The 27,488-nt window shown below is 40.3% G+C and overlaps 1 protein-coding gene and 1 non-coding gene across 2 annotated transcripts; both read right to left on the bottom strand.

The window, feature by feature from the left end:
* Positions 1-424: 424 nt before the first annotated feature.
* Positions 425-27,488, bottom strand: kpnb3 (karyopherin (importin) beta 3). Its single transcript, XM_056258660.1, has 26 exons — positions 27,331-27,488; positions 25,246-25,326; positions 22,919-23,111; positions 20,789-20,891; positions 20,594-20,690; positions 19,736-19,840; positions 17,662-17,784; positions 16,995-17,115; positions 16,040-16,127; positions 15,713-15,819; positions 15,510-15,634; positions 15,325-15,414; positions 12,956-13,129; positions 12,340-12,558; positions 10,537-10,620; positions 10,316-10,448; positions 10,084-10,205; positions 9,590-9,686; positions 8,800-8,972; positions 8,560-8,671; positions 8,003-8,058; positions 5,693-5,815; positions 3,392-3,611; positions 1,561-1,789; positions 1,342-1,483; positions 425-648 (listed from the first exon to the last, which is right to left on the bottom strand). The coding sequence occupies exons 1-26, from the start codon at positions 27,406-27,408 to the stop codon at positions 562-564; spliced, it is 3,282 nt and encodes a 1,093-aa protein (XP_056114635.1). The 5' UTR covers positions 27,409-27,488; the 3' UTR covers positions 425-561.
* Positions 17,444-17,581, bottom strand: LOC130091068 (small nucleolar RNA SNORA84). Its single transcript, XR_008807769.1, has one exon. It is a non-coding gene; the product is annotated as a small nucleolar RNA SNORA84 (small nucleolar RNA).

Below are 27,488 nucleotides of genomic sequence, written 5' to 3'. Positions count from 1 at the left end.
CGGCCCTCGGGACCGGCTTCGAAGAGAACTAAACAAAAACCTGAAAGAAAACAAAAAAGTCGACGATATGACCGCTGAATCATCGCTCTATTGCATTCGAGCTCAACCAACACGAGTCCATTTCAGACGGATCCGTCTCAGAGTCGGAGAAAACAGCTTCGGCTAGGATCGACAGACACACGAGTTGTGACAAAACAACTATAACTGATCTCGTAAGGGAGAAAAGCACAATTTCTACACCAGAAATTCTTAAAGACCTACGATGGATGACGGTTAGTTTCATTTCATACCCCTAATCCCCCCCACATCCGCTCAAGATGAGGGTTTGTGAAGCCGTTGGCCCGTTTTGAGGTGTGAGACACACACGCTGGAGCCTCGGCCCGGTTGTTGTTGAAGACTTTGAGATATTAGGTCCAGACGGCTCAGACTCAAGTCACATGACCATTCATTGTTCGAAAAAGGGAAAGGGCCAAAAATCTAGATGTGGAATTCCAGGTGCAAAGTTTTTTTTAATCCTCAGTAGATGGGCTGTTTTACAGGGTTAAGGCTTCGCTCGTTCACTCAGGCCGAGTTCAGGAGGTCCTGGATGGCCTTCTGCTGAGTCTCATTGAGGGCTGATACACACTGCGTCCAGAGGCCTCCAGAAACCTGAAAACATCAAGCACAGTCACGTATTTGACTCTGAAATGTCATGCAAATTCTGCTTGGGACAACCTAGAGCCAAAAAAACTAAAGTTTGACTAGGATATGCATGCGTGTTTGCTCAGAAATGGTCTGAAAAGGGTGACTTTATGCATTTTCAGTCTGTAATGATGGTTCAATATATTTACGTCTAAATTTGAATGTTAACTTGTATTATAATACTGACTGATAGATTTGAAAGAACAAAGATAATGTGATTTAAATGCATCAATACAGCACATTTAAATTTATCTACATCATGACAAGGGTGACTAAAATAAGATATTAAAGCATAAATTGTATACAACATTACAATAATATTTCCATATATAAATTTCAATATAAACTGACATTGCATCAAAGGGCTGATTTAAAAAATGTATGCATTTTAGTCACTTTTATCAAGATAAATTGAACTTTTAAAAAGAGTGGCTTTCCGATTAGAGAAACCATCGGTTTGAACAGTCATTGCTTGAATTATTTTAAATATTTAATGCATGAAAACAGTAAAAATCCTGTTTGAAATCATCTGTAAGCACCAATATGCTGCGCTTATCCTGCGCTGAATGCATTATTTTTTTTAATTTTGCTATTCTGCATCAATCTGAGGTTGTGCCTGTAATAAAGCAGTTTGTTCATATTAAACAACATGAAACTCACTTGTACTTGACGAATAACATTGGCCAACCGTTTGCTGCAGTCGCCATCACCTTTAATCGATTCATTGGCAACGCCGTCAGCGATTATGGTGAAAATCTTGGGAAGGTTTGTATTATCAGGTCCAAGAACAATGGGATTGTTACTGCGGGAGGAAAACAACATTAAACGCAAACCGGCATCCAAATCTCCCAGAGTACACGTCAGGCAACAGACACTCACCTTTCAATGAGGTCACAGAGATAGTTAAACGTGTGGACCGCCTCCTCTTTATCCTCGTTGAGTGGCAGCCAGGACAGCCAATGAGGGAGGACTTCAGTGACGTTGACGCACTCTGGGCGGTACTTCATGACTTTGGCCACAGCAGAGATGCAGTTCTCGGTGGCGTTGACGTTTTCTTTAACTCTGGAGTCTGCAGACTGGATCACACCCACAAGCAGCGGGACGGCCTCTGAAACAGCGACAACATGCTTCATTAACACTCACATAAGGCCCCATGATGTCCACGACGCAGAAAACACGGACGGAATCATGTAACAAATGAAACTTACTGCAAAAAAAGGGAAAATCTGTTAATTTAAGCGCAAAAGACTGCCATTTAAATCTGGAGTCTGTGTTCTGTGTGAGAATGACTTCTACCAGGGTGTCTACAGATATAAACAAGTTAAATTTAAGACTTTAATGCCACTTTGAATGAAAATTAAGACCAAACCTGTGATGGAAATGCACAGCATATGTAATATTTAATGTTTAAACTAAGTAATAAAGTAATTTAATATTTACTTGTTTATTAAACTAAAATCAAATGTTACATTTGCAATCGTGAGAATATTCAGCAAAATAGCTCCCGGCATGTAATGTTACTTAACTATATCATGTTATAAAATTTTTTTAAAAACTCAACATTTAGAATTTTTACCTCAGTATGTTTCTTCTGTGAGTTATGTGCTGTTATGCTCATTTTGTTTTGATTTCTCACTATAAAATCTCTCACAGAGGAAGGCGAGTCTCAACAGCGCTACCAGAAATACATGATCAATCGCTGTTTATGTAATAAAATCAGAATCATTCTCGCGATTCGATGCTTCACTGGGGTCCGTCAGACTGGAGACATTTTAGCGGTAATGTGACCAGAAATATTTAAGACCCATCGAATCTGAATTAAAGACATTAAGACTTGGGACCCACGGCCACCCTGTTCTACACACACACTGAAGCGCGTGGTGTTTCCAGCGTCTGCCGTCTCACTAGACGAGAACATGAACTTTATCTGCGAACTATCAGATGCACACAGAAACCTAAAGATCTTCACTGCAAACCCACCAAAACTGACAGATATATTACTATTGTACAGTAGAATATACTTAAATCATAATAATAATAATAAATTAACTTAAAGAATTTCAGAACTTTCTTCCATGTTTTAATTTTAATCTGCATCACTTTATTTGCTCAAACGTAACTTTCAAGAGTCCTTTTATTTCTTCATTCAATTACATTCTCACAGATTAAATCATTCATGTTTTATGCCTTTGATTACTACCGTTTGATAAAATTGCAATAAAATCATAAATCCAGAACAAGACAACAGAATTGCTGAATATAATACGGCCCTATTGCGGAAAAATTAATGAAATTAAATTGATTAGACTAATTTGATTAAATTAAGAAATTAAAACAGCAAACACAGAATTTGAGAAAAATAACTTCATAGGGCCTTAATATTATTTGTTAAACTTGTCATAACGAAACATACAATTTGCTTTAAAAAAAAAAAAAGTGTTATTTCAATTAATTAGATATGCTTATTGACTACTACAATTTAATTTTAGCCATTAAAATGGAGTCCAGAAAAATAATTCAGAGTGGAAAAAACTAACAATTTAATTTGAACAAATTACACTTTTAGGGCTTTATGAAGTATTGTACAAGCCTCATTTCAATTAAATAAATAGATATGCTTCTTGACAAACTAAATTTTAACTTGGGAAACTGACTTTATAGGGCCCTAAATGTGTCATTTTTGTTGTTTTGAGCTTGAAGTGCAGCCCACCTGTGAACGCAGGCCTGTAGTTCTCTCCTCCAAACTGAGCCATGACCCCGACACCGTAAGCGGCCGCCTGCCGGACCTCCGGGCTCGTGTCACACAGCGACTGCATCATGGGCCGCAGGAAGCACTCGGCGTATTTAAAGGAAGATGGACTGCAGTGCTCCACTATGTCATCGAATATGCACAGACCCCACTGTCTGTCGGCCCAGGGCCTGTGTGGACACTGTCAGGAACACAACATGAGGAGAACGTTAATAAGCTGAGTTTAACTGCCGCTCAGGGGTGCGTTTCCCAAAAGCATCGTTACATTTAGCAATTTAGCAGAGGCTGTTATCCAAAGCGACTTACAACTGAGGACTAAACCAAGCGAGTCGTCGAGAAGAGGCAAAGACCGCGCAAGAAGTGCTCAATATACAAAGTTCAGGCATTGCTCAGAGTAGCATAAGCCAGACAAGCGAGGATTTAAAGGAAAAAAGGTTTTTTTCCCCAGGCTATTTAAAGACAACTGAACTCCTATAGCAATTCTACTCATTTGATTCATATTAAACTTGTTTTTGTTCATTTTCCTAAAAGAAAAGGTTTCAAACTATTTTTTTAAATCAGCCTATTGCAATCTTAAATGCTCAAATTGAGTTTTAATTTAGTCGCTGCACACATCCCTAGTGCTTTCACACTTTCATTAACGTTTAAACGGAAATTTTTCGACCGGCTAGTCTTCAGTTGCCCATCAGCAGCAGTATCGTTTACTCAACTAGTCTCGCACATCCTTAAGCACGTCATATTTCTAAAAACAACCCGAAACTCATTTACACTTGTATCTGTTCTCTGCAGCCAAACGACAGGATGAAGACTATGACGAGCAGGTTAGCAAACTATGGGTCGCAAGTTCAACGAGTCGGTGTTTCCCGAAAGCATCCTTCCAACAAATATTCGCAAACAGCATCGCAAAGTTGTGTTTGCTTCTAACCACAGGTCGAGATCTGTCGTTCCAGAGTTTCTAGTTTGCATGACATGTGGACTCAGATCCTTATCTTGAGCAGAATAAGCAAGCTGACATTCAGTACAACCTGTATATTTTATTTAGAATACATACAAATGTCATTTACGTCTTTGAGTTTGTCAAGAGATTTAAAGCACAGTTTTTGAAGACGATGTGTGAACGTGATCTAGTACGCAAGACAGAGCAAAATAACAGAAATATTTCTCAGATGCCATGCCTGTAAATTTATAGGGGTGTAACGGTTCGGTTTGATACGATACAGTGGTGTCACGGTTCGGTACATTTTCGATACAGCAAAAAGAAATTTCCAATTTATTAAAAGAAAAAATATTTTTAAATAAGTTTGAGTTTTCCTACATCTTGAAACGTTCAGGTTTATAAATGGGACAAATAATGTTTTGATCACATTAAAAATAACATTTAAATATAGGCATATATATATATATATATATATATATATATATATATAATATTTGAGTTTTGAAGTGCTGGACAAAGATGTGTGAAGTACTTGAAAGCATTTCACCATTCCAGCCAAACTTCCATGGTTACAGTCAGTGTTACTATATTAAACCCATGGTGAATGTTGCTGATCTGTGGACTTAAAGCCTATAACTAGACCATTCACGGCACAATGTTTCTCCTGGTGTCCACGTCAGCGCTGTTTGATCTAATAGAGATCTACGGTTAATAACAGAGAAATGTGAATGTTTCTCACTAGATCTCGCAGCGATGTTATTACTTCAGTGGAGAACTCAAATGTTTTCTTCACTGGATCTCTTAGCGCTGTGTAGTAACTGTCGCTTGATCAAGATCGGCTCGCGCTGCACAGATGTTGCTGGTCCGAACTGATAAACGGTCCGTGAAGCAAAATATAATGAGTAGCGCAGTTTCGTTCCGCTTTCATTACGTTTGCGATTTGATGTTGCGCAACGTTGTGGTGATCGCGCCAGCGCGGATTTTGTCGGCAGGAAAAATGGTCCAAGGAATCGTTCGGTTTGTTTGCGCACCGAACCGGAAGCCTCGTCCCGAAACGGTTCAATACGAATACATGTACCGTTACACCTCTAGTAATTTATAGCAAAAACTCTAGCATTAATTAGATCTCAAACAAATTCACTAAAAGTAGTCATCACTCCACCACGTGCGTGACATTAACCAACGTGGTTGAAAGTCCTATTAGCGACAATACGGTTTCGGGAAGCAGTCGTGACTAGCAAAGTTGATTTTTTACAATGAAATTTCTTCAGAGAGTAACACCGTTGTACGGGAAACACTCATGAAGACTGAACGAGTTCACTTACGATCAGATTGACGATGAGCTGCAGCAGCTGCTCGAACCACGGCAGAACCTTCTCTCTGTAACTGCTGAAGATCGAGTGCAGGATGTCCGACACCTTGGTCAGGATGTAAACGTCATTCTCATCCTGAAACACACGGGAGAAACATGGAGATCGAGAGGAGCTTTAAAAGATGGAGATCATGAGGAGCTTTAAAAGATGGAGATCATGAGGAGCTTTAAAAGATGGAGATCATGAGGAGCTTTAAAAGATGGAGATCATGAGGAGCTTTAAAAGATGGAGATCATGAGGAGCTTTAAAAGATGGAGATCATGAGGAGCTTTAAAAGATGGAGATCGAGAGGAGCTTTAAAAGATGGAGATCGAGAGGAGCTTTAAAACATGGAGATCGAGAGGAGCTTTAAAACATGGAGATCGAGAGGAGCTTTAAAACATGGAGATCGAGAGGAGCTTTAAAACATGGAGATCGAGAGGAGCTTTAAAACATGGAGATCGAGAGGAGCTTTAAAACATGGAGATCGAGAGGAGCTTTAAAACATGGAGATCGAGAGGAGCTTTAAAACATGGAGATCGAGAGGAGCTTTAAAACATGAAGATCATGAGGAGCTTTAAAACATGAAGATCATGAGGAGCTTTAAAACATGAAGATCATGAGGAGCTTTAAAACATGGAGATCGAGAGGAGCTTTAAAACATGAAGATCGAGAGGAGCTTTAAAACATGAAGATCATGAGGAGCTTTAAAACATGAAGATCATGAGGAGCTTTAAAACATGGAGATCGAGAGGAGCTTTAAAACATGGAGATCGAGAGGAGCTTTAAAACATGGAGATCGAGAGGAGCTTTAAAACATGGAGATCATGAGGAGCTTTAAAACATGAAGATCATGAGGAGCTTTAAAACATGGAGATCGAGAGGAGCTTTAAAACATGGAGATCGAGAGGAGCTTTAAAACATGGAGATCGAGAGGAGCTTTAAAACATGGAGATCGAGAGGAGCTTTAAAACATGGAGATCATGAGGAGCTTTAAAACATGAAGATCGAGAGGAGCTTTAAAACATGGAGATCATGAGGAGCTTTAAAACATGGAGATCATGAGGAGCTTTAAAACATGGAGATCATGAGGAGCTTTAAAACATGGAGATCGAGAGGAGCTTTAAAACATGGAGATCATGAGGAGCTTTAAAACATGAAGATCGAGAGGAGCTTTAAAACATGAAGATCATGAGGAGCTTTAAAACATGGAGATCGAGAGGAGCTTTAAAACATGAAGATCATGAGGAGCTTTAAAACATGGAGATCGAGAGGAGCTTTAAAACATGAAGATCATGAGGAGCTTTAAAACATGAAGATCATGAGGAGCTTTAAAACATGAAGATCATGAGGAGCTTTAAAACATGGAGATCGAGAGGAGCTTTAAAACATGGAGATCATGAGGAGCTTTAAAACATGGAGATCATGAGGGGCTTTAAAACATGGAGATCATGAGGAGCTTTAAAACATGGAGATCGAGAGGAGCTTTAAAACATGGAGATCGAGAGGAGCTTTAAAACATGGAGATCGAGAGGAGCTTTAAAACATGGAGATCGAGAGGAGCTTTAAAACATGGAGATCGAGAGGAGCTTTAAAACATGGAGATCATGAGGAGCTTTAAAACATGGAGATCATGAGGAGCTTTAAAACATGAAGATCATGAGGAGCTTTAAAACATGAAGATCATGAGGAGCTTTAAAACATGAAGATCATGAGGAGCTTTAAAACATGAAGATCATGAGGAGCTTTAAAACATGGAGATCGAGAGGAGCTTTAAAACATGGAGATCGAGAGGAGCTTTAAAACATGGAGATCATGAGGGGCTTTAAAACATGGAGATCGAGAGGAGCTTTAAAACATGGAGATCGAGAGGAGCTTTAAAACATGGAGATCGAGAGGAGCTTTAAAACATGGAGATCGAGAGGAGCTTTAAAACATGGAGATCATGAGGAGCTTTAAAACATGAAGATCATGAGGAGCTTTAAAACATGAAGATCATGAGGAGCTTTAAAACATGAAGATCATGAGGAGCTTTAAAACATGAAGATCATGAGGAGCTTTAAAACATGAAGATCATGAGGAGCTTTAAAACATGAAGATCATGAGGAGCTTTAAAACATGAAGATCATGAGGAGCTTTAAAACATGAAGATCATGAGGAGCTTTAAAACATGAAGATCATGAGGAGCTTTAAAACATGAAGATCATGAGGAGCTTTAAAACATGAAGATCATGAGGAGCTTTAAAACGAGGGCAAACAAACACTGTTAGAAGAGCAGCTCACCTCATCTTGTAACGTCTCCTCAACCTGCTCATCATAGTCTTCATCCTGTCGTTTGGCTGCAGAGAACAGATACAAGCAGTGTAAATGAGTTTCGGGTTGTTTTTAGAAATATGACGTGCGAGACTAGTTGAGTAAACGATACTGCTGCTGATGGGCAACTGAAGACTAGCCGGTCGCAAAATTTCCGTTTAAACGTTAATGAAAGTGTGAAAGCACTAGGGATGTGTGCAGCGACTAATTAAAGCTCACAAATTTGAGCATTTAAGATTGCAATAGGCTGATTAAAAATGTTTGAAACCTTTTCTTTTAGGAAAATATGAACAAAAACAAGTTTAATATGAATCAAATAAGCAAAATTGCTATAGGAGTTCAGTTGTGTTTAAATAGCCTGGCAAAAAAAAAAGAGAGAAAAACCTGCAAATTTTAAATGGAATAAATTACATTTTACAAAATATTCACTTAGAAAACAGTAATTTATTTTGTAATTTTGAATCTTTACTGTATTTGATCAAATAAACAGCCTTGGTGAGTATGCGAGTAATTCCTGTGCGACTCACCTTGTCTGACCTCCTGGTTTTTAAAATGCTCCTCTAGTTTGCCTTTCAAAATGCCTCCCAGCTCCTCAAAGTGCTCATTGTTCAGGCACCCGTCTCCCATCAGCTCGACACACTAAGAGTGATGACATTAATTAGAATAACACACAATTAGCATTTTCTATTTTTACAGTACAGAACCCAACTGAACACTTCTGGAGGACTCATGCAGAATAAACCCTGACCTAGATCAGCGCGAGTTACCTTAGCAAACGAGTGCATGATTTCTGACAGCACGTCCGAGTCGGGTTCGGTGCCGATGGCTTTGATGAGGGCGTCACACATGAAGTGCCACATCTGAGTGAGGTATTCTGGGCCTCGGACGCGAGCGCACTCCAGCAGAAGAGGCATGGACTCGGCGGCCGCCACTCGCACACGTCAGGACTGAGTTAAAGATGCTAACCGAGTCTCAACATACTTCTGAAATAGTACAAGCAACTCCAGATCTGCCTAAACCAGGAGCATCGCTTGCACACAATAAGACTAGCGTGACAAAACATTAAAAGGCATAAATTAAAATCACTTGATGTTACAGAATGAAATGTCCAACATGTGAAGAGGAAACGACTGAAGCTTTGGGGGTGTTGATGGACTCCATCCCGATTTGATTCAGAATGATGATCAAAACATAGATTAAGTGTTTGACAAAAACATGATTAATTCAGGGAACCATGAAAGTAGTGAATGACAATATGCGCTGGCAACTTATCACTGCAGAGAAAAGTTGAAACCAGAAAAACTGGTACATTTACTGAAATTAAAACCAATTAATCAGTCGATATTTGCAATTATTAGTTGTGACACTTCAATTAATTCGATTTTTGGAAGTGAATCAGTGTAAATCAGGTGTAAAATTGTGCATTTCCTATTTGTGAATGCTAAACTGCATTTTATACCATCTAAAAGCATTGTAAAAATCTAGATATCAGCATTGGCTGACCAATAAACTGCTAAATGTACTGAAGACAAGTCATTTTAGTCTCGTGAAGGATATCATCATGAAAATAGAACTTGAGCAGAGGGACCATCAGCTTGACGACTTGCTCCGTATATTCGACGAAACCTTCCTTCAGCTCTTTAGCATAACACACCTGAGGAAGAACAGACACAAGAAATTCAATTTTCAAGTAAATCAAAAGGAACATTTTCACTATAACAGGCCAGTAATCTGGTTAGTTGCGATGCGCAAAATTGTAGGGCTGGGAACCGATTCCAAAATGAATCAATTCCTTGATTCTGAGGCTTTGGGAATCAAGAGTCGATTCTAAAGATTCAAATCAAGGGGAATCGACTCCTCTGTAAGAGCCTTTTATAAACCTCTTATAAATCTGTATTGCATAAACGGCTAAAAAAATAAATAAAAGTGACTTGCCAAAAATATTAACCACCACGTTTTTTGTTTCTCAAACGCCAAAGCATCTAAAAGTTCAACTATAAGAGTTTGTTTTTGTTGGTTAAACTGCATGTCTGGGTGGTTTCCCATCTCACCAGCATCTGGCACGCCGTGGCCTTCTCCTCCAGTCCTGCGGTCTTGATGCCAAAACTCTGCTGGTCTCCAAGATTCACAAACTCCCATCCATCATCTTCAGACATGTTCTCCATGTCCTGAGCTGAGAGAGCCAGAGGAAAAGGGAGTCACTAACACCCAGTTCAATCCATGTTAAATTACTAAGCTAACACTATTACAAGTCTGAATATGCACTAGGAACAGAACTCTTACTATCAAGCAGAGCCACTTCAGGTTTGATGGAGGCCGTCTTCATCAGCGGACCCATCACCACAGGCAGGTACTGCTGAAACTCCTTCCCCAGGATCTTACACATGCGCGCCCATGCCGAGATCATGTAGGAGATCTGGAAACACAAGAGGAGCTCAATAACACAAGAATAACTCTAGTTTTGGAATCAGGGTCCATGATTGGCTTGGTTGGTTTTTGCTGACCTGTGGGTCATCATCCTCTAGGTCGTTGAAGTCAGTCTGTGTCTTCAGGAGGAGCTGCATCACAGCTGAAGCATCCGGCATGAACTACAGGAGCAAACAAAAAACAAAAGGGTTGCATGGACAAATCAAACACACTGTTCAGAAGCAACAGCACCGGCAGATGTCTTCCATTCAAAAGTAGTGGCAGGCATAAGCGACTGACAAATGAATACATCTCATTTAATCCCAAAGTTACAAGTCAAATTAAACCATTTTAGTTTATTTTTGCAAAAGAAGATTAAGATAGATTAATCAACCAAAAGTTAAAAAGTAAATAAAAAATTCTAGGGCTGACTTCTAATAGTCGAGGATTCGATTCGGAGAGGCCTACTATTCGACTATGAGGTTCATAGTCGAATCAGACAACTGTTATGAGGGGTGTGACGTACCGACGGTTATAGTTGAACACAGTCATTAGAACTCTAGAACCGCCAAAACCGTGCTATTAAAATATTTTTTATCATAGAGAATGTTTAAATACTAATATCATCTTACGAGGGAAACGGAGGCGGAGTTAGTGGTGCGATCGGAGGCTGCTACTGCTGGAGATGATTCGGGAGAGGTCTGTGCACCTTTACCAATCAGAGCGCGCTGACACGGAGTAAAGCCTTGTTTATTCTCGACGCGTCCGCACGAGCGCGAAGGTGCGCACTAGAGGGCTGCATTGGGATTGAGTCCCGCCGGGTCCCGCGGGACCCAACGCAAATCTCGCGGGAGCGGGCGGTTTGAACTTTGCTGCGGGCGGGAATGGGCGGACAAAAAAAAACCCTGCGGGATCGGGAGGTAGCCTAACGACATGATGGAGATGTCAATGATGTGGAAAAGAACCTTAAACGAGGTATTTACAGCACAAAACCTGAGCAAGTCAAGTCTGACAGTGCGTCAGAAATACATGCAGGCCAGGGAAACGAAACCAACAACCCCATGAATCTCTTTAATAATAGCAATACAAATACGCGTTTTTTTCCTGCGGGACGGGAGAAGACACAAAGTCAATGCATCTCTATTATTGTGCGGGAATAAATTCTCCGAGTTTTGCGGGTGCGGGCGGGAGTGGACATACATATTGCGGGAGCGGGCGGGAGTGTAACACATACGTTGCGGGAGCGGGCGGTAATGGTCAGAAATTCGGCGGGCGCGGGCGGGAGCGGGATGAAGAAAACAGTCCCGCGCAGGACTCTAGTGCGCACGGCAAAAAAAATGACGTGTTGGGTGCGCAAGACCCCATTTTGCTTGGCTGTGTGCACAGCTTTTTTTGTAACAGCGCGCGCGACGCCTTATCCGAGGATGAACGACTTCAAGCCGAATCTGCCCGAGCATGTAGGCTATGTTAAAGTACAACGTCTGGACCTGGCAAAAACTGCACAAAATCTGAGGGGAAGTTCAAAATAAGTCATTTCCTGTTGCGTTTAGGGCTACGCTCCAAGATACTTTTTTGTAGGTATTGGGTCATTACATGCATGTCCCGAGTTTAATACCTGTACGTGAAATGTAGAGCCGGGGCAATAATGTAGGGGGGGCTATTAACCCATTTTGCCCCACCCAATTCTGAAACCCGAATCAGATGTAAATTTTCAACACTTCTTAAGCATGTGCAAAGTTTCGTGAGTTTGAGCATGTTTAGGCCCTCAAAAAAGCGATTCACTTTGGAGAATAATAAACGAAGCAAAAACAATAGGGTTCTCTCACCATCGGGGCTCGGGCCCTAATAAACTGGACCTTTAGAAAGTTTTTCCTGATCCGTGCCCCTAAAGCCACACACACCTTGTCTTTGCCCACAGCCAGGCCGATCAGGCTGATGCACTCGATGGTCTTTCCCCGGAGCAGCCGGAGCTCCTTCTGGACGGCGTTCTCCACGATGTGTTTGAGGGAGGGCATGAACAGGTCGTAGTAGGGCACAAACTTCTCCTCTGCGGTATCAGCCACTGACGCGATGGACGTCACAACCTGCTCCAGAACCAGTTTAGTGCCTTTCTGGATCAGCTGGAAGAAAAACCAACATCACGGTATGAAGTCACCAACATAAACCTGATTCAAGTGTGAAACCGCATCAAACTGCATGCAGGAGAAGTCCTCACACTGTCAAACCATTTGTGATCACACAACATCTGAAATTAGGTTCAGCTGAATTTCAATTCAAGACACTTAAACTGAAATGAAACCACATTCATTTTTGAATTGAAGTTTAACTGAGCCCAACCCAGATCAAACTAAATCTCACCATGTTAGCTTTGTGCACCTAACAGAAGGGAAAACAGATGTGACTGTGACGCTGCAGTTTCCACAAGGCAATAGGAGAGTTAAACTCATTAAACGAGCAGCTTGGGATTCAAACTCCCTTTAACCAATCCAATAAACGAACTGAAAGGGATAAGAGCACCTCCTGGAGTTTGCCGACCATGATGACGTGGAGGTGTTGGACGAGGCTGTCCAGATAGGGGATGAGGAGGGTTTTGGGACAGTCCTCTGTGAAGTTGATGAGGGCGGCCGCTGCGTGGGCCTGGACCCGAGGGTTCGACTGATCCTCCATGGTCTGCAGGAGCGCTGAGATCACCTGACCCGGGGAGAAATGAGAAACGTGACTGGAGTACGCAATGAGAAACCCAAATCCTTTAAAAGGGGTCATTGGATGCAAAATTGACTTTAATATGGTGTTTGCATATTAATGTGTCTTTGCAGTGTGTGGACAACCACCATACAACGAAAAAAATCCACTCTTTTCTTAATCCTCAAAGTCTAAACACTCAATATTAGGCCTGTCACTTTTGTGAAAAAATCCTGATTGAGACATAAGTGTTCATTGAATCGATTTTCCATGTCTAAAGACGTTCCCATTTTCAACACCAAATACAGACAAATCCACAGACAACTAACAGGCATTATGACGAACGTTAAGAGTGCGCTTGAGACGTGCACAAGTCAGCAATATTTCTGATCATTTATTGGCGTGAAGTTGCGGGCACAATGACAAACAGGAGCGCAACATTCTCGAAAAACAATAAGCAGAGTGGACTGCCATAACATCAATGAAAAGCATTACTGCAGGGTTCAACATGGCTGTGTTCACGATTAGAAATGTCAAACATATGTAATTGTAGTTTGAATCTGTATCTATATTAGGGATGTGACGTGAGGATATTTTCCCACCGGTTAATCGACGTGTGACAACACCAGTAATACCGGCAGGGCCATTTAAATAGCTAATTTAAAGGCAAACATAAAATGCGCGTGTTTGCACGGGCAGAACAGCACCAGTCACGTAACTGAAAACTATGAAAGCCGCGTGACCGGCCAACCAGTAAAAAAAAAAAAAGAAAAAAAAGAAATGATTCCCTGATTTTCTGTTTCATTAATAAAAGTTTGACTACTCGCAGCAGTCTCGCATGAGCTTTGAGCTCGTGTGAATTGCACGTAAAAAATGAAGTTAACGAACAACCTCGATCCATCAGGAAACGCCATGGTCGCTGAATTCCACTGCGCTTCATGAAGAGTTTTTCTTTTGCGTGAAGAAGCCGTTCGCCGGAGATGTGTTAAAGATAGCGGAGTGCATTCATGATTATTAGGCTACCGGTATAACAATCCTCCTGGCGCCGGGTCTGAGTGAGTAATTTACTGTTATTGTTCTTTGATTAACATAATGACACTTTAAGACCAGCCGCTGCTGACAGAGACGCAATCTGACACTCGTCCCATTTTCTCACAAATCTCTACGTTCATTTAAGACTTAATTTAAATCATTTAAGACTGATCTTATGAGGACACTCGACAAATCCGACATTTTGGCGTAATTTGTGTGTTACGGTTTGTTCAAGCCCAAAAGAGAACTCGATACTACTGACGCATCTTTTCTATGTGTGTGTGTGTGTGTGTGTGTGTGTGTGTGTGTGTGTGTGTGTGTGTGTGTAATAGGCAGGACTTACAGCGTGGTCTATTTAGTCTTAAAAGCATTCACATTAATAAGAGCGTGATCATACAACGCTAGTCAACAGGTAACAGGAAAGACCTGGATACTCTGTAATTGCGTTAAATAAAAAAAATTTGCGGTGCCGCGGTGGGCAAGTGATGAAACCGGTGTTGCGACTGAACACTGTGTAACACCGGTAACACCGACTACCGTAGCAAGCCTAATCTATATGCATGAGACTGTCTGAATACCGGCAGAATTCACATTTTGTTGTAAAAAGACACATAATGCAGAAGCATAGTTTGCTGTTGTGTGTTTGTCAGAGCCTGCAGTTGCTGTGTGACGTGCGTTCGCGTCGTGACGAGCTAGACACGCTCCGAGAGAAGGCCGTTAAAATCGATTCCCTATTTTCGCTTTCGATACTTGTGTTGGTTCGTCCAATCGATTTTCGAACGTAAAGTGACAACCCTACTCAATCAAGCCGTTTAGATTTTCTGAACTCTAGTGATCAAGTCTAAACTAAATGTAAACTAAACCAATTCATGTGGATTAGTTTTACTTTAAAAAAAATCTTCGGGTTCTGAAGATGGACGAAAGTCTTACAGGTTTGGAACAACATGAGGGAGAGTAATTAGACGATTTAAATTGTGTGAACGACCCCTTAAAGCGATCAAACTGCTTTGGAAGAGTTGGAACAGTGCACAGATCTACCTTTACTTCTTTTTCCTTTCCCAATGCATTATAAGGAAAAGAACATGAACGTTGTTAAAGAAATCCGTTGTGTTCACTGTGAAGAACAAAACATTTAAAATCCAAGAACACATGAAAAAACAAAAAAACAATACCTTGTCGTGGAATTTCTTCTGGAAGGTGGGGGCGAAGTCTGTGGCCATCTGTCCAATAGCGTTGCAGGCAGCGTAGCGGACCCTGGGGTGCTGAGGGGTTTGGAATGAGGCTACGTTTAGCGTCTTTACTTGCTTGTTCATAGGCAAATGAAGTGGTGATTTATGGGCCATAAAAGAATTCTTACAGGATCCTGACAGAAGAGCAAAACGAAGCTGACGATCTCACTCAGAATGGCCTCCATCTGTTGGTGACATCCCTCGCCGATAGCAGACAGCGCCATCAGACCAGCGTGCCTGTACTTCCAATCCGCTGCGAGAGAACCAGACCGTTTACATGAGTGCATTTATAGAAATATTAACATTTGTTCAATCAAAGGCATCTACTCACGGTTCTGCAACATCTGCATGATGTGCTGTTTGATCATGGGAAGGACGATCTTTCCTCCGAGTCCACAGGCAATCCTGTCCAAAGCGCTCTCACCCGCCACGGCATTACTGAACACCAGAAAATTTGATTTATAAAGACATTGAATCACTAACAAATAAGCATTGACACGCATTTCAAAGCAATAACGCCACACTCATAGATCAAATCCTAGCAAGCTTCACAAGTAATGGGAAATTACTATTATGCTAATTTTTACCAGTGGTCAACTGTGGTGTACAGTGTTAAATATAAAAAACTGACTGTCTCTTATGATGAAAACATTCTCACCTATCAAAATCATCATCTTCTAGTTCATCAGCCATGGCCCAATCCTCATCCTCCTCCAGATCCACCATCATACTCAACATCTGAGGTACTGAAACATTCACAAGCAACAGTTGAACGTCACAGCAGACGACGTGCTAGTCGCAACAGTTTTTGAAATGCAGTATTTTTTCTACTATATTTTAAGCATTAATAGTAACAGTAATCATTAGTAATTGTAAGTTGTAATAATTAAAACTGGACTTTTTTTTACTATAATCAATAAGTAAATTGATATTTTTACTATAAATAAAATTAAATTGATATTTTTTACAACTAATCATTAAATTGCTACCATTATTAATTATATTGATTTGATTTACAAATGTAGTACACCTTTGATTTATATTTTTACTACTACAATCGTTAAATACTATAGTTGTAAAACAACATTTACACATTTTTATAACCATTAATAGCAGTAACAAAACTACTATATGTAATTGTTATAATTTACATTTTTACTTAAATTATTAATACTACAGTAGTTGTGAATCAAACCAATATATTTATACATTTTATAACCATTACCAATAAACAACATTTTATTTACCATAACCATTTACAGTAATTTAAAATTCTATATTTGTCATTTACTCACCCTTATGCGAGTAATTGATGACAATTTCTTCATTTTTGGGTAACTGACCCGTTAACAAAAAGCACTGAAACATGCACAATTACTACAAATGCAATACACGAGTTTAGCCAGACTTGCGAAAAATTCTCATTCATTGTTAAAACTAATCAAACTACTAACATAAGTTAGCAAAATAAGTACTTGTGTGTTCAGTGCAAGGAAGTGAAAATGCTACAAGTTAATTTGCATGGAACAGCACACAGACTGTCGCTTGGCAAGTTTCAGTAGCTTCGACGAAGGCATTTAGCACTGTAACATAGGAGGTGTTAAACATCTCACCGCTCTGAGCAACGATGTTGGTGTGTTTTCTCAGCATTGCAGCAGCAGTTTCAGAGAGTGTGACAATGACTTCCAGAGCCAGCTGCCGCTGCATGTTCGTGAGGTTGGTGTCCGCACACAGCTGTTCAAGAGAAGACAAATCAACATTTCTTACAATCATCTACATCAGTGGTTCTCAAAGTGTGGGGCGCCCCCAAAAAAAAAAAGGGTACGTCTTACTGTTATACGATTCAATGACATGACAGTGAAACTATTCCTGTTTTTCAATTAAAAATATCTTTCCATTATATATATATATATATATATATATATATATATATTTTTTTTTTTTTTATAAAGGTTTAAAGGGGTGCGCGATCAAATAAGTTTGAGAACCACTGATCTACATCAAGGCATTGAGACTGTTTTGAGTGAATATTTGCAAGGTTTTATCCCTTAAGCGAATGAAAACTTGTTTCTGCAACCGGGCTATGGAAGATGCATGAAACTGGCAACTTCCAAGCATTAAATCGCAGAGATAAATATGTGCCTGTCAAATAAAACCTCAAGAATCAGCACAGACAAGCCGTCTCAAGGAACCACCAGGCACATTAGGATATAGATATATACACAGTTGATGCATTCATAAAATAATTCCTACTGGTCAAGATAAAATATAAGCGTTTACCTTTAGGCTCAGTTGGAGAGTGGCTTCCAGGTTTGGTCTCAAGTATTTGGGGGCCGTGTCTGCAATTTCCACCAATGACTTCAGCACGGAGTCGTCACCAGCATAACAGGATTCATTCACCGCCTGATTAGGGAAAGAAAGACTCATTTAGTGCACTTTATCAACACTAGGGATTTTTTCTAGTTGTTTAGATAACTTGCCCTGCAAAAATTATCAGCCCCACTATTTAATAAACAAAATATATTACCATATAATCTTGTACTCTAATAAATAAGATTGTTACGACACTTCAGACCTAATGCACGGATCCAATATATTGATACACATCTGATTTTCTCCCATCGGTTTACATTCACTAAAGACAGCGTTTACAAGCATACTTACCAAAATTGCATTCTGACAATTGTCAGATGATACAGAAAAACTCAATTCAGGTGTTTTAAATTCATGTCTTGCGCTTGAATGGTTTAAAAATAACTTCAATGTTTAAACTGGCAAGTCCTAACCATGTGAGAATGATGAACTCCATCAAATGTCCTGAGCATCTTTTCACACATCAGTCCTTGTTTTTTTGCTCTGATTTAATGGAAAGCATCAACGCAAACAATGGCCCTGTCCCAAATGGGACACTCCGGACTTGTGGACTTCCTCAGAGTCCACACTTCGGTGACGTCATGTAGTGCAGACCTATAGGGCCCTTAGCGCGAGTCCGCATTGAGAGGTATTTTTGGGACAAGACTCGATCGTCACGCCAGAAACAGGAAGACAGTCTGATTGTGTTTATGGACAGGAGCTACAGGTTCAGGGAAATATGCGGCCTATTGCTGTGTTTACATAGTACAGAATGTCAGGGCTTTACTGAGTCATATTTATTTAATGAATCATAATGCGATCGTATTATTCAGCTCGCTATTATTAGCCTACCGTAAAACTTCAAATAATAGCCGAGTCCCAAATAGACGCCTGCCTCTTTTACATGCCTGGTGTGGCGACAGATTTGGGTAAATAAAGGCCGGTCTCAAATAGAGGCCGGGTCTGTTTTTTAGTTTCGGGTTGTATTTAATCTTCTAAAACCCGTCGGATCATCCGCTTTTTGGCGGCCGCCAAAGCAAATTTGTGTCCCGCCAAAGCCTTTTTTGATCGGTGAGTGATGTAGAATAGAAAGACTGCTGCGCTTGACAGGGCGCAAACGAGCAGAGAGAGAGAGAGAGCGCCCCGGCCGCGCGCGCACCCACGTCTTCAAACAAAACGAGCGCTGTCTTGCTCTCTCTCCCTCGCGCATATTAATCAAAATCAATTGACACAATAGTAAAAGGTCGGAAGACCGCAGTTTCACGTGGAGCATTTGGAGATTTTTAGAGATTAGACACTCTAGGAATAACATCTCAATGAACAATATCTCAACACTAAATTATAAAGGCATGTCTCATATAGACGCCTGTCTCAAATACAAGCCGGTGCAGTTCGACGATTTGGGAAAATAAAAGCCCGGGCTACTATTTGAAGTTTTACGGCATGTTTGAGACATCAACCACTGGTCGATGATCATAATGTTTGTAAACTTGTCATAAAAACCGTAATAATTACACTTAAATATTTTCTTCTCAGCCATGTTAACAATTGTCCGTGAGCGAAATCTCCCATCCGTTGTCTGATTGGCCTTTCGCAAGGATTCCTGGGTAGTTAAAGTGTGTGGAGCCTGCATCTATGCGGGCTTCGCAGAAGGAGGCAAAGGGGGCGCTGCTGAGCACACTTCAGAGCGTTAAAATGCTAAATGGGACGGCCTACGGACTCGTAGACTCGGCGAGCACGCGCAATTTAAGTCCACGAGACCGAAAGTCCGCATGGTGTGCCATTTGGGACAGGGCCAATAAAGCTCAATAAAAGGGTGCATTAAATTAAGCAATGGTGGCTAGACAAGTGTTCATATTTTGCCCTCTAGTTTAAACTTGGCAAAACGACGCATTCAAAAGCACAACGCAGGAACTACCAAGCAATCAAAGATCAAATGTGACGCAGCCCATATTCTGCAGTATTTGAAGTGCTGAAGTCCGAGTAGTTAAGAGCTCGTCACCTGTAGGATCCCGGGAAGAAGGTCTGAAAAGTGTTTCAACAAAGCTGTGTTTCCCTCATTGGACAGGATGAAGGACGCAGCGGCACGTGCAGCCAGGGTTCGAATCTGAAAGAACAAAGTTTAAGATTACAGGGCTTTTAAAAATCAAATTTAAGACTTGCGCAAAATTAATATATTCAGAACCAAACCAAAAAACTCAAAATAAATCATGTTTTCAGATTATTTTGCACACATTAAACTGCAAATTAGGGAACCTGCAAGTTTAACCATGTTTTACTCAATATATACATACTGAAAGTTGCACATGTATATTATTGGAATGATTGTGCGAAGCCACAAGAGTGTGCTGAATTTATCAGGTAACAAAAAAAACATTTGATGTATAACGCTGGTCTTTAATTATAAACAAGCCTAAAACACAGGGACTCTTATTTTGAAATGTCTATGCTTTACTATTGCTGGTTGCTCATTTAAAAAGATGAGGGAGAAACATTATCCACTCTTACAGTCATCTAAAACATTACAAAATAAACACCATAAAGTAAAAGTTCATTTATCTAGAAATAAACTAGATCATATTTATCTAGATCATAAGCAATCGCAAGCCTATAGAACGTGCAACAGTTTTGACTTTGAATGTGCAGCGCTCAATGTTTAATTCAATCATCAGCTTTTGAAGTTTAATGATCACAGACTTGTTCTAAAATGTAAGACTTTATGACCTTAAATCACATTTTAAGGTCATTTGTATGACCTTAAATTTGATCAAACTGAATGCAAGCGCCAGTGGGAATCCTGAATTAGTCACTTATCGAGAACAAACGTGTAAAAAAGGCAGATACTGAACGAGACACTGACCTGTGGGTTTTCCTGATCCTGCATACACTGAACCAACATGCGCTTGATCACTTCCATGTAATGCTGCTGCTGATTGCCAAAGATACCTGGGAAGTTCCTGTACGAGGAGGAAACAAATGATTCAGAAAGAGAAATGCAACCGTACTTTTGAGTCAGATTAGTTGCTATAGTTGATTAGAGTAAAAATTCACGCACCAGAAGATATGCAGCGCTGCTTCTCTGAGGCCGACGTCCTGAGAGTTGACCGAATCGAACAGGAACTTGAGGATCTCTGGCCACTGGTTGTTGCCGTCATCATCTTGAGATAAAACAGAAGGTATTAGATCGCCTCTACACTAGAGGGTGACACTAGGGCTGTTGGAACGAATTCCGAAAATTAAAAATCAATGCTATTCGAATGCTGAAGTTACTGTTCGACTATTGCTTCTTTTTTTTATGCAATCTTGCCTCTCACCACGTTGCCTTAAATGCATGTGAAAATGAAATGCTTTTGTTTCGTCTGATGAACAATAAAGATTTGGAATCATAACACAATTGTGCACATTATCCACGTTGATCATAACAATAGTCAAAAATGGTAAATGTTAAACGACATAAAAAAGCACACCCCCCAAAGCACAAATATTTTGGCGAAAACTCAACGGATTCGGCGAGCACGTTGGAACCGTCTAGTCGAAATGAAAAGAACGATATAAGTTTCAGAATTTTCGGTGGAGTTTTCGCAGAGATATTAGCCGAAAACCATCGGAAGCACTTCAACCATATTCAGCACGAATAAAATGTTTGACATAAAAAAAAACGACATAAAAAGATGTCCCTCTAGTGGACAGAACGTGTCACAACAACCACATGCTATAGTGGCATTGGCGATCCATAAGCCTGAGTAATGTCGTAAATATTAATAATGGGATGAATGAGCATTTAATATTCAAATATTAAATAAAATAAGGAATGGAACTCGAATAGTATTATAGAGGAAGATTGACAACCCTAGGTGACACGGGAGTGGATTTTCAAAACTCTCCTGTCCCACTCCCACAAATAAAAAAAATCCCTTCCAATCCCACAAAAAAAAAAAAACTAGGGGAAAATCCCATCCCAATCCCAGAAGAATGACTCCCATTCCCTCCCGCTTCCATGTGTTTTTTTTGGCTGAAATCTGTCCGTAAAAAATAGAGATCACAGCATGCCCACCTTAGTTGAATAAAAATCCAAAATGTTTGTTATTTTATTGAATGCCAGCTGAAACCATGCACACATTAAATTAAATGTAAATCATCCATGCAAATACACACACACACAACGCCGTCTCTCAACTCGTAAAAATGTTGGTTACTTCATCCCGCCCAGAAATATCTGAGCACAACTGAGATGTAATTTTCCAACAGTAGTTGATGCAGCGTGGCTTTCATGTCTGTAGCCGCAAAAATCAATAAAAATGGAGTCAAAGTGCATTGGGAAGCCTTCTCTTATATTATTGGTGGTTGGCATTGGCAATTTGGTACATTACCGTCACCAACTGTTACGGGTGGAGCACGTCATTCACTTAACCAGCCACACTAAAGCCAACAGGAGAGCATAAAGAGACAGGGCAACTAGAATAGAGTTTATAGTATTTATATAAATGGTATATTTTAGGGTGACCAACAGTCTCATTTTCCCAGGACATGTCCTGTCCTGGCTGTTTTTTTATAAAGTGATAAAAATGTCCTGGTTTTCGAAAAACTGCTGTGAAAGATCAGCTCTACAGCTAAATATAGATGGGCAAACAAGGAGGATGAGGAAGAAAACTAAAGATAAATATATTTTGTTAGTTCGTTTTTGTAAGAGCTATTTTTGTTCAATTTGGAGGTATTTCTTTTAGTTATTTATTATTTATATATTTATTTTTCTAATACAGAAGAGACATTATTTCGATTTATTATTTTTGAAACCGGTCATAATAAAACATGTTGAGTAACCTCTGATAAGCCTGAATTTGTGTCTTGTAATAAAACAATTTTCTATCCATACTAGCCTACTTTAAATGTATTGAAATAAGGCATCTTTGAGTAAACTTCGAGTATCATTTGAGTATCAGTTTGCCGGGCCGAGTGTCCTGGTTTTTGGTTATCAAAATATGGTCACCCTAGTATATTTGTGTATAGAGTTGGGTATCAGTGTTATTACGATTCCCAGTCCCGCTGGCATTTTTTCCAGTCCCGTCCCAATCACGTGATTAATAGTGATTTTGTTCCCATCATGAGGGATTCCCGAAAAAATGTCAACCTCTACAACACTCGGTGTAGCGAAACCAAGCTACGGGTCAACCAAAAGCAAACTGACCGATGAGATTTCGGGAGAGCTCCGCGGCGATGTCGCAGACCTTCTTGCGGATGTTGGAGCAACCGTCGGACTGGATCCCAGTGAGCAGCTCAGTCTTGATGGCCGTCTGCATGTCGATGGTCAGACTGGGATAGACCTCCTCGAAAGACGAGGACAGCAGACGCCGCAGCAGAACAGCTGCCATCTGTTTAACCTGTGGAGACGCAGTCACAGCTTTAGACCGTTTCTGTAACTCATCAATCTGCACTGGGAGCGACATGCTGTGCAAATAAAGCCAGTTTCCCATCCGGGTGGAGATTCAGTCTATAGGGAGCCTCTAAAGAGCATTTTGATGTAAAAACTGTGCAATAATGGTACATGACTGTGCTGAAATAGCATTATGGGAACACAATTGGCCAATTAGCATTCAGGATCAAAATGGTTTAAAGGGATACTCCACTTTTTTTGGAAATAGGGTCATTTTACAACTCCCCCAGAGTTAAGCTGTTGAGTTTTAGCGTTTTTGAATCCATTCAGCCGATCTCCGGTTCTGGCGGTACCACTTTTAGCATAGCTTAGCATACATCATTGAAGTGGACAAGACCATTAGCATTTCAAAAAAAAAAAAAAAAAAAAAGAAAGACCAAAGAGTTGATTTTTTCTATTTAAAACTTGACTCTTCTGTAGTTACATCGTGCACTAAAAACGACGGAAAATGTAAAGTTGCGATTTTCTAGGCTGATATGGCTAGGAACTATACTCTCATTCCTGCGTAATAATCAAGAAACTTCACTGCCGTACCATGAGTGCAGCAGGCGTAATGATATGACGCAGCGCCTTTATCAGCCTAGAAAATCGCAACTTTACATTTTCCGTCGGACTTGTGCACGATGTAACTACAGAAGAGTCAAGTTTTAAATAGGAAAAATATCGAAACTCTTTGGTCATTTTTTTTGAGAAATGCTAATGGTCTTGTCCACTTCAATGATGTATGCTAAGCTATGCTAAAAGTGGTACCGCCAGAACCGGAGATCGGCTGAATGGATTCAAAAATGGTAAAACTCAACAGTTTAACTCTGGGGGAGTTGTAAAACAAGCCTATTTCCAAAAAAAAGTGGAGTATCCCTTTAAAGTGGCCATAGTAGTCATCACAATAAACGCTTAAGATACCAACTTAGATCAAGAAATCACAATAAACGCTTAAGTTACCTACTTAAAACACAGAACACGAGGACTTTTGCAAGTCGACCGATGCACTCTAGTTTCACAGACCTATTAATATCGGAGGTCAGGAGGTGAAGAGGACAATTAAAAAACACATTAGATGAGAAACGGCCGAGATGGGGTCTTTTGAGAAGGAGCATGAGACATTTGGGTGGTTAAAAATAGCTAAAGATGTTTATCTGTGGGCTTTACACAATTGAAATGTCACAACTCAAATATTGCTTTAACTCAGGGTTATCCGTCCTGTTCCGTGTCTCACTGTATGTACTTACTTGGTTAAACATTCACATAAAATGTGTAATTCATTGTCTATAAATGATGATTCAGCACTAGTGTACACTTCTGAAACCACTACTTAGGGCTGCATGATTTAGGGAAAATAGTTGTGATTTTGTAAAAAAAAAAAAAAAAAAAAAAACTATCAAAATTAGATGAAAAACAAACTAAACCAGTGAAAAAGGTTGCTTTGGCAATTAACTGAAATAAGTTTAAGCACTAAAATTACCAACTGGAAAACACTAATATTTCACTAAGAAAAAAATATAGCATTTAAAAAAAACAATCAATTTACAATTTAACTAAAGTTACAATACTAATATTTATGCCAGTCTTAATATCTTTAGTAATGCATTTTCACACTGAAAAACACCAAGTTAAATCTCAGCCTTTAATTTAAACGATTAATCATGCAGCACTACAACTCAACCACAGATTGTGAAAAAATGCTGGGTTTAAAAGAGGTTTATACAGGGTAAGGTGTGCTGTGAACGCATATCTGCTCTTGTAAGGCCTCAACTATAACGCAAGCTTCGGACCGGTGCAGGTTAGTCTCATCTTGAGCAATCAGTCGTTCCAGGAATTGAGTTCTACACTGGTGTTGTTCAGACTAGACCTTGTTTACACCAGAGTCTCCATTTAACCTCACCCACTTACAGTCAGCACAACTACTTACATCTCTGACTACAAGACAATGGCACACCGTCTGACCCTGAGAGAGCCGGTATGAGGAATAATGGACGGTGTAAACAAAGCACTTTCTGCCTCTTTAAAGACTCTGCATAGTCTTAATTGGATGCCTGGAAAAACTATCACAGCTTGATGACAGCAAACACACTCTCACGTACCTCCTCAGCAGCGGATGCATCACGGATGGCCTGCAGTAAAAATGTGATCTTCGTCTGACCGGGGATGGTGTCGTACGCTTCCTACAAGAGCAAAGAGGAACCGTTACTGGAGGGCTGCAGAGCATTATATAAATGACTTCATTTACAAAGGTTTAGTTCACTGAGAAAGGGTCACAGCTTTAAAAACACAGACAGTAACTTGGTTCTTGTGTCAGTTATTCATTTGGCATGAGTCAAACAGATTCTTGGCATCAGTTTACAAGTGACAAATAGACGTGGTTATGCTGGAATTAACAGTGCAATGGGAATTTGCACACAGATGTAATCAAAAGGAAATCACACACCGTTATACCTGCTGCTTACACTAAAGATTACATTGTGGAAATGTTTGCAATTAACAATCTCATGGCAGACACACAAGAGTGGGCCAGTCAGGCCGTGTCATGCACTGAGTCTGAGTCAGTTTCCGCTCAGCATTAGAGGCATGCTGGTCATGTATTGTCTGTGCTAAAGGGAAAGTGCTGACCGATGGCAGAGATAAGACCCAATGACCCGTCCTGATCCACATGAGCTCGGTTTGAACTCCACACGCTGGGGCTTTAGCACAGATAAAGAAGCTCCTAACAAAAGACCAGTGGAACACGTGCCAATGAGGCCCGAGTTTTGGTGGGAAAATTCGAATTTGCCGAGAAATCTGGAACGCTGGTGAGATTCCATGTTTCAAAAGTCGTTAGAAGTGCGCATTTTAAATAACGAAAACCGTTACATCGAAACGGTTGAATACTTATCCATGACCCAAATCCAAGATGTTTCCATGACATGATAGTAGCATCTTTTGTGATAAGCTCACCTCGTCGCGTGAAGATGAGTGTAAAGTTACTGTTTAATGAGTGAAATACAAGACTCGCCACAATAGCGACGATTAACAGTTTTTAAATATTCATTATTCTACTGGGAAATGTTGTTTGATTATCGGGTAACGTTAGAGATAAACGAGTAGAAATTATGCAAATTACAAAGACTGAGCAGGTTTTGTTTCGGTGGTCTCTTAGTGTTCATTACTCTGACTGACAGATTTCAAAATTTAGACGCAAATGTGACTCGTTTAGCTCTAAAACCCTCACAGAACTGACACACCGATTTAACGTCCCGTTTGAGCAACTCAAGCCGATCTGAGCGACACCTGCGCCGGGTTAGCAGCGCCACACCAGCCGCTCGAATAACACCGCAAAAGCAGTCAAGCGGACGTTGAAAGATTAGGTATGGAGGGGGGGAATTCGACAATAAGGCGTTTTTAAAACCGAGACGGGACACAAAATCGTATAAATCAATGTTTGTAATGTTTGAATGCTAGTTAGGCCACGTTGATACGCAACACACTGCCGTGCTGTCCCGATTCACAGACAAATCGTCCATTTGAACCGATTCCTTTGAATGATTCGATCGAACCGATCCGCCAAAGGTTTGGTTGATTTCGGAATATCATACTTCTTGCATTAACTTACGTCTATTTAGATGACAAATAGTACGATTAATATATTATACGTCATTCCTTATTTAGCCTTTGTAAATCACTCGAGTGGAGTGAAACAGAAGTAGAAACAGTCTTATATCTTAATAAATTTAAGCATCAATATGAAAAACTAGCAATTGGATGATTTTTAACGTTCCAGTCAAAATCTCACATGAAATTTAATGACCAACTTAAATTATGCAATTATTTGATCCCAGGCACAAATACTATGATTAAATAAAACTAGTTTAATTTAAAAAAAAAAAGAAAGATTTAAGTCGATCGAAATATTAATATGTTATATACCCATAAAATAAAAAGCAACACTGAAATATTTTGAGTGATGATGACTCAAATGAATAGATTGATTTGTTTCCAAAGTCGGCTCGACGAAACGAATCGACTCTCTGAAAAGATTCGGAGCCGCATAGCAGCAGCGCGCGCTTCACACATGTGCTGGGCCAGAGCGAGGCTGAGGGGCCCGCGCTAAAACTGCGAGCCGAGCTCGAGACGAATACGTTACGTTTCCCTTCAAACATCCACACAAAGCGGTCCCGAAACGACTCTCCTACCTCTGATTGCTTCCTGACGGTGTTGTCAGGGCTCATCAGGTTGCTCAGTAAGAGGTAGAACTGCTGCTGCTCCGCCATCACTGCTGGATTCAGAAAGAGAGACGAGCGAATGAAAGCCGGCAGGGGAAGCGACCTCTGACACCGGACGGTATGAATGG

This window comes from Rhinichthys klamathensis, unplaced genomic scaffold, assembly GCF_029890125.1.
Source record: "Rhinichthys klamathensis goyatoka isolate OS25496 unplaced genomic scaffold, OSU_Roscu_1.1 h1tg000157l_1, whole genome shotgun sequence".
In the NCBI taxonomy this organism is placed as follows: Eukaryota; Metazoa; Chordata; class Actinopteri; order Cypriniformes; family Leuciscidae; genus Rhinichthys; species Rhinichthys klamathensis.
The sequence above is the reverse complement of the archived record's forward strand: the minus strand, read 5'-3'. Positions and strand labels throughout refer to the sequence as shown.

Bases quoted from the DNA above. Each gene is read 5' to 3' on its own strand.
- kpnb3 (XM_056258660.1), bottom strand. From the start codon at position 27,408: ATGGCGGAGCAGCAGCAGTTCTACCTCTTACTGAGCAACCTGATGAGC. The intron at 15,635-15,712 runs GTGAGTAGATGC...GTTCTCTCGCAG, and splicing joins CATGCAGATGTTGCAGAACC to CGGATTGGAAGTACAGGCAC. The intron at 10,621-12,339 runs GTGTGTGTGGCT...TTGCTCCTGTAG, and splicing joins TGGCTGTGGGCAAAGACAAG to TTCATGCCGGATGCTTCAGC.